The sequence below is a fragment of the Geospiza fortis genome, unplaced genomic scaffold, assembly GCF_000277835.1.
Source record: "Geospiza fortis unplaced genomic scaffold, GeoFor_1.0 scaffold163, whole genome shotgun sequence".
NCBI classification, from domain to species: domain Eukaryota; kingdom Metazoa; phylum Chordata; class Aves; order Passeriformes; family Thraupidae; genus Geospiza; species Geospiza fortis.
The window spans coordinates 2506902-2514500 of record NW_005054401.1 but is presented as its reverse complement, the minus strand read 5'-3'; the positions used below and the strand labels follow the sequence as shown (position 1 = coordinate 2514500).

General features: G+C 43.9%; 1 protein-coding gene across 1 annotated transcript in view; it reads left to right on the top strand.

Moving 5' to 3' along the window:
* The window catches only part of PLCXD3 (phosphatidylinositol specific phospholipase C X domain containing 3), a 27327-nt gene extending 21330 nt beyond the window's left edge, over positions 1–5997 (top strand). The window contains exon 3 of the mRNA XM_014309092.1: positions 5802–5997. Within this exon, the coding sequence (XP_014164567.1) occupies positions 5802–5958 (157 nt within the window). The 3' untranslated portion in view covers positions 5959–5997. The remainder of the gene's footprint in view (positions 1–5801) is intronic.
* The last annotated feature ends 1602 nt before the right edge of the window (positions 5998–7599 follow it).

The window sequence follows — 7599 nt, the reverse complement described above, 5'->3', positions numbered from 1 at the left end:
CAGGAGCAGAGCTCATGGTGAACACTCTTGAGCAGGGTGCCACAATGCCATTATTTCTGGGTGCTCCAGGTGAAACAAGTGAAGATGTATAAGGATTTCTGTATGGGGGTGCTCTGAATACACAGAAAGTTGTGACATCTCCCTCACTGGGGGCTTGTAAATAGATTAAACTGAACCAGGAGTGGTTTGTATCACTGATCTTAGTGCAGTTGATCCTGTTCAAGGTGGGCTGGATGAACTTGGGTGACTTTTCAAAGTTCTTTCCAGTCGCAATTTTCATGCTTCAGTGACACACAGGAAATCCACTGCTCCCACTGGAGCGATGAATTCTCAGCATCCTTGAAAAGCCAAGGTGAGCATATGCTGAATTATGGCTCTAGAATTCAGTGTTGTTGCAGACAGTGGTAAAATTGAATGGAGAGTGGGGAAATTAAGGAATATAGGAACTCTCAGTCAGGCTTGTGTAAGCAGAGCCTCCTGCAAAGGGGTGCTGGTTTTGTTCACCCATAACACCTATTTGCAAAAGGCTGCAGGGAGCAGGGTGTGTGCTTCACTGGAGAGGGAAGAAATGCCACATGTCACTTTGCCCTGGGCATGGAGACCTGCTGTAGTTCTCGCTGGTGTTACTGGGAATGGGCACTTAATGCTCGGCAGCATCACGCCCTGTGAATGGGACCAATTTCTCACTGTGGATTAGGTTGTACTGACTCCCTGCGCTCCAGAAGAAAACGTGCTCTCTGCCTTTAGTGATCAAACTCTCATTAAATAGTGAATAGCCATTCTGTTTTGTGTTTGTGAAGTTGCTTTTCCTTCTCCTCTCCTGAGAAAGCTCTGCAAAGAGGAGCGGCTGTTCCGCTACAGGAGGTCCTGTCTTACAGCACTGCTGTCATTAGTCTTCTGTCACACTGTCGGGCTTTCATGACTCAGGCATTAAAAATACCAGATAACCAACCCTCTTTCTGAACTAAAATAGCCTAAGAACAGTTTTTTAAAAGCAAATCTTAATACAAATAATTAGGTCATATTTTCTTTCTGAAAGCTTTTAATGGGAGTCATGATTTTACTGCTTGAACTGAAGCAACTTGAATGCTTAATTATTATTTTTGAACAAAATTCAATGCCATTGAAGTCACTTGAGACATTTGATAGATTAAAAAAAAAAGAAGAAAGAGGTCTTGAATATTAAGTAACTTGAAAAAGGGCTATGCCCGTTTTGTAGTTGAGGACAGTATTTCTCAGCAGATCTCTAATGCATCAGAAAATGGTTCCTGAAAGAGGAGAAAAACTTAAATATGTGCACATTTCTGCTTATATAAGCAAGCAAGCAGAACAGGGAAAATAGAGGTAATAAAATAAGTGTCAAAGCTGAGCCTAGATCTTACTGTGTTGTAAGTGAAAATTGGTGTAGCAATGCTGTACGAGAAATTACATGACCCCTCAAAAATAACAAAACAGCTGAGAGTGGTGATGTAAGGCATGCTTGCAGTCATGGTGTAAACCATCCTGATACCCAGGTCATGCCCAAGTTATGAGTAGCTCTGACTAACCTAGTGAGGTGCTACCTGAGATATAAACTTAGATCTCAGAAGAAATGCAGCCACATCAAGCATCTCTGTGTTACTTTGCATGGTCCAGCACAGGTATGTCCCTACCACCCAGATCTCCTCTACTCTCTCCCTTCTCATGCAGACTTTGGCAGGTGGAAGTGCTGCTCCAGAAGGCTGCTGGGCATCACGAGTGGTGGATGTGTCTGCTTCTGTGGAGGTGCAGTGGTGGTGGCTGGGGCTGGCCCACAGCCCTTCCCATGAGGTCCTTCCACATCAGTCAGTCACATGGCTTTATTCCCAACCATCCTGGAAGTGAGGGACAGCTGTGTGGCACCTCCTCGTTTTCAGTTTGTGAAAAGAGATGAGATACTCTACACATTCCTTCAGGCCAGAAAATTTATCACCAAGATTCCTGATCTCAATCCATGGTCAAATCGAGGTAACATGCCATTCACCTCCTTCCCTGCCAGTGCTCAAGCCCCCCAGCCTTGTGTCTTTGCCTTCCCTAGACTACTCTTTCCATTAACCCCTCTGCTTCCACCAGGGATGTGGAAAAATTAATTGACTTCAGATGCTGGTTTGTGGGGCAGTGCTGCACTGGCCTGGCAGGATCAGATCTGACCAACTCCACCCCAGGTCAGAGGAACTGCAAAAGAATGAAAACAGGAAGAGAGGTAAGAGGAGAGGACTCCTCTCTTTCTCCTGGCCCAGCTCTTGTGGAGGAGCACGCCTGCTCTCCTCCCTGGCTCTGTGCAAAGACAAGCAGCACCTTCTGTGCACGTGGCTCTGGGTGACACAGTGGCTTTGGAACCCAGAGGGGTTGGAAATGATTCCTTATGAGAACTGGGAATGGCCATAAGGTGGACTGTACCAGCTGGACTGTACCAGCTGTGGGAGGCACCCTAAAGAAATCCTCCACAGGAGAGCCAGGACCTGCCTAACACAGAAGCAGTGATGCTCCTAGGGTTTGCAGGCTGAGAGGCTTCTGCCTATATGCTCATGCATAAAATAATTTCTTACCTTCCCAGCAAGATGGGTTGAGTTTGAGCAGCATGGTTTTGGTAGAGGGGGATGCTACAGGGATGGCTTCTGTGAGAAGCTTCTAGAAGCTCCCCCCATGTCTGACAGAGAACCACATAAGAATATCTATGAGGACTATGGTACCTACTGGTCTTTTGTGAGCTCAGTCATGTAGGTGGTTTGTTCACCTGAGTAAAACCCTTGGTGAGAACAATCACTAGTTTGAGGCACAATTTGGAAATTACAAGGCAGGGTGGGCAAGGTTTGTACTGCTACCACAAAGGCACCCCGAGGAATATTAAAGCAGGCTTATTCTAATAATTATTGTAAGCATTTGAGATAAACAGTGAAACTGAGCAACATGTGGTTTTTAGAGTTATTGGTGTAATCCACTCTCAGGATGGCACATGGGGAAGAGATCATCTGTATGGTTTTTGCATTAACTTTTGTCATAAAGAGTGCTACTGAGCTGACATCAAATCTTTAAGGTCAGTGGAATGTTTTCTTCAACTATCTTTTTTTTAATAGGATTGTGTTATTTGACTTGCTATGCAAATAAGCTTTTTGTTTGATAATGTGATTCATTTCTGACTTATCTTTAAATGCTTTCTAGTCTCATGAACAAAAGATTTCCGTGACTTTATCTAGCAATTTATGTATGAGCAGAGGGCCATGCAACTGTGTCCTGTGTGAAATATCAGTAAAACAAAAATAACCCATTCAACTAACAAAGCCAGCTGTGGATGAAATGGCAAGGCAGGCTGACTTTAGGATAAAGCACTAATCAAAAGGAGGCATGACTTTTTGGCGGAGTCTTACTTACTAAGAACACATCAGGAAAAGGAAAATAGTATTTTGGTTGATGTGGGTAAGTGTAAGGACAGCAAACTGTAAGGTGTGAAGAAAGAATTACTTCAGAACAAGTAAAAGACACCAAAAGGAGTTAATTATGCCTCAATGGGGAGTAAAATACCAAGGTTATCAGGAAGGGAGAGGAAGGAAGAAAGGCAGGCAGGCAGGCAGGCAGGCAGGCAGGAAGGAAGGCAGGAAGGCAGGCAGGAAGGCAGGCAGGAAGGAAGGCAGGAAGGCAGGAAGGCAGGCAGGAAGGAAGGCAGGAAGGAAGGCAGGAAGGCAGGAAGGAAGGCAGGAAGGCAGGCAGGAAGGAAGGCAGGAAGGCAGGAAGGCAGGAAGGCAGGAAGGCAGGAAGGCAGGAAGGAAGGAAGGAAGGAAGGGAGGCAGGAAGGCAGGAAGGCAGGAAGGAAGGAAGGAAGGAAGGAAGGAAGGAAGGAAGGAAGGAAGGAAGGAAGGAAGGAAGGAAGGAAGGAAGGAAGGAAGGAAGGAAGGGTTTGTGCCTGCCTACAATGAATCAGTTGACTTTTAAACCTCTAACTCTTGGGCCTTAAATAGGCTGGTATTAAATACAAAAGCAGCATACTGCCATCTCGTAGGTTCGACCTTGTATCTTTGTGCAGAGTTCAGCAGCACCTTTCACATGTGAAGATGCAGTGGAGTTTACAGCTGCTCTGAGCTGCCTTCTGTCACCTTGGTGGTCTGTGCTGTTCTGCTGAGATCTGTCCTTGTTCTGGTTGATTGCAGATCTTTTCAAGCAGTGCAGGCATTGCCAGGTATTTAACGCCTGACCTGTGCCCTGTTAGAGTTGCACAGAGTGCAGCTTTTCAGCATTACATAAACTCACATCTGAAGGTGCTGGCTGGGTTCATAAACAGCAGAATGCTTGAGCCTGGTTTTATGAGCTGTGTGCATACATACAGGTGCTTCAGTCATACTGAATCAGTGGCTGAAATAAAATGTATTGCTGATATGTGGATCTTACAGTAAATTCAAGCATATTTTGGTGAAACAAAATCTTGGTATTCTCCTGTGAAATCACAGAGAGGAATAATTTTAGCTGCTTGGGTTTTATTCTCTATTAAATTATTTTTAAAACTGACTGATTCTAGTAGCCACTGACAAGTACAATCTCTGTCTGCTAATAGTTCTCTTTTCTTTATACCAGTTTTCCTAAAGCTTGTGAGAAAAGATATAGGTTCAACATGTTCACCTTCATTTGAATTACTGTCAGACCAAAATTTTCCAAGTACCTTGTGTCTGTGAAAAAGTCTGCACAACATGCTGGTTTAGGGGAAATCACAGATTTATAGATCTTAGAGCAAAGGGAGAACACAATGTTCATCTAAACTGACTGCAGTCTGCCCAGACTTCAGGTTCTTTTATTTAACTCAGCAGCTTGAGGTTGACCTAAAGTATAATTTTGGAACGATACCCAGGCTTGATTTAAAGACTGCTGCAGAGTTTGTCACAGTCATTGGGATTTTGTACCAATGGTCAATTACCCTTTCTTTGAAAAATGCCCTTTCTCTGAAAAATACACTTTCTCTGAAAAATGTGTACCTTATTTTTTTGGAACTCTGTTAACTTCTTTCTCCTAAATCCTGGATTTTGCTGCTTGACAGCCTCAGCAGGACTAAGGAGCCTTTTCTTTTTCTCACAGATGTTTCTTGTGATTGTTAGTTTGTATTTGCACAGAAAAATGTCAGAAAAATTTCTTTATATTCAGAAGCACAGTTAGGCAGATAGCTTTTAGACCCCAGTATTCCTGTGCTAAGGATCTGACATAATTAAAATCTGCCATCTTAGAAAAGAGTTGATATGACTATGGTGCTTTCTGTTTCAGTTACCAACCACTGGTTTATGCTTAAGTCTAATTAATTCATGGCTTGGGTATCAGTACTGGTGAAGAAAGGGTTTTTGGTATATGCTGTACTTATACTGTAGGGATCGTGGTTGTTTCTGTGTTCCTCAATACTATTTTCAGCATTTCCTTGTGTGTGTCAAGCATGCTTTGCAAATGGCTTGAGTTCTCTGTTACTGTTTTTTCCATAAGCAAATCCCTTGATGATGTCAAAAAGTATCTGGTCCATGGTCCAATTTTGCCTTGTGCCTAGGCAAAATCAGCAATTACTTTAAGCCTGCATTATCTTCCTTCCATTCTTTTCCACTGAGAAGTTGAAGTGCAGTCAACATATTATTTTCCCAGAGAATGAAACTTAAAAAGTTTTTAAAAAGCTTGAGCAGTAACCTGTGTCCTGTCTCACTTGGTGTCTTTCCCTTAGGAACCAAGTAAGATTGATGGGAGACGCTGTCAGTAAAGCCTGCCTTGATGCATTTGTCTCACTGATTTATGAGTAATTATTGTTCCTCTTTTCTCCTCAGGGCTCTTCCTGCAATGATGGAGTGGGTCCGAACTCAGAAGGCAGGAGAGAGTGGTGTGAATATTATCACTGCAGATTTTGTAGAACTTGGTGACTTTATCAGCACAGTCATAAAGCTCAACTATTCTCTGGATGAAGGTGAAGATGACACTACTTGATAGTACTGTGATATGTGTGTTGTTGCATTATTCAGAATTTAAAAAAAAGAAAGATTGTATTCTAAAAGGATTCTATTGTAAAACACTCATCTTCTTGTAACACACTGAGGTGTTTAGGGATTTAGTGGGTGGGCATAAGGGAAATGTTTTCATCATTTATGATCATTTTTCATATTTGTGTTTAGTGTGAAGAGCAAAACTAAACATGTTTACAGTGTTTGATAAAAGAAGGCCATTTACAGGTTCTCCATGAGGTACCAAATGTGATTCATGTGTCTTCTGTGGTTATGAACAGTGCCAAGAAATTTGTTGTTTTCAGAGCAAGGGGATGTATATATTGTCCTCTTCCTGCTCACAGCAGGATTCCCAACGGTGTGAGCATTGCACCAGGAGACTGAGGACAGTATATCTGGCACAAAAATTTTAAGCTGCTACATTTCATCTGTTAGGTGGTTTAAGTGATTGTATTTATCAATGAGCTGCAGGTTTAAATGCCTTTGTGATGTAAATCCAAAGTCATGCTTCTAACACATGCATAACCAGTGGACAGTAAACATGACGTGCTATGTACCATAATCAGTGGACAGTAAACATCATGTACTGTGTAGCTTGCACAAAGCACAGATGGAATCCTGCTTGCTTTTCATTCTCAAAATGGGGTTTTCCAATGTCTCTGCCTCACGTCAAGCCAGCAGGTATGTGATACTGGCCTAATTCTGTAATCACAGAATGGCCTGGGTTGGAGCCTTGAAGATCGTTTAGTTCCAACACTCTGGCCATTGGCAGGACATTTTTCACTAGACCAGGTTTCTCCAGGCTCCATCCAAAGCCTTGCTTTACACACTTTCAGGCATGGGGCATCCACAGCTTCTTTTGGCAACATGTTCTAGTGCCTCATCACCCTCACAGCAAAGAATTTTTTCCTAATAACTAATCTAAACCCACTCTCAGTAGCCACCCCCCCTTGTCTGTCACTACATGCCCTGTAAAAAGTCCCTCTCCACCTTTCTTGTAGACTCCCATCAGGTACTGGATGGCCAAAATTAGGTCACCCCAAAGCCTTCTCTTCTCCAGATGGAACAATCCCAATTCTCTCAGCCTTTCCTCATAGGAGAGTTGTTCCATCCCTCTAATCAACTTCATGGCCTCCACTGAACTGGCCCCAGCAGGTCCCTGTCCCTCCTGTGCTGGGAGCCCAGGGCTGGATGCAGTGCTCCAGGTGGGTCTCAGCAGAGCAGAGCAGAGGGGCAGAATCCCCTCCCTGCCCTGCTGCCCACAGGCACTGGATGCAGCCCAGGACACGTTTGGCTCTCTGAGCTGTGAGTGCCATGGCTGGGCCATGTGCAGCCTCTCACCCACAGCACCCCCAAGCCCTTCTGGGCAGGGCTGCTCTGGGGCTGGTCATGCTCAGCCTGTGCTGATACCAGGGGCTGCCCGTGCACTCAGTTTTGTTAAACCATATGAAATTCCCATGGACACACTTCTTGAGCTTGTCCACCTTCATCTGGACGGTATCCTATCCTGCAGGTGTGTCAACATCACCACTCAGCTTGGTGTTACCTGCAAAGTTGCTGATGGTGCACTTGATTCCTTCATCCATGTCATTAATGAAGATATTAAATAACACTGGTCACATTATGA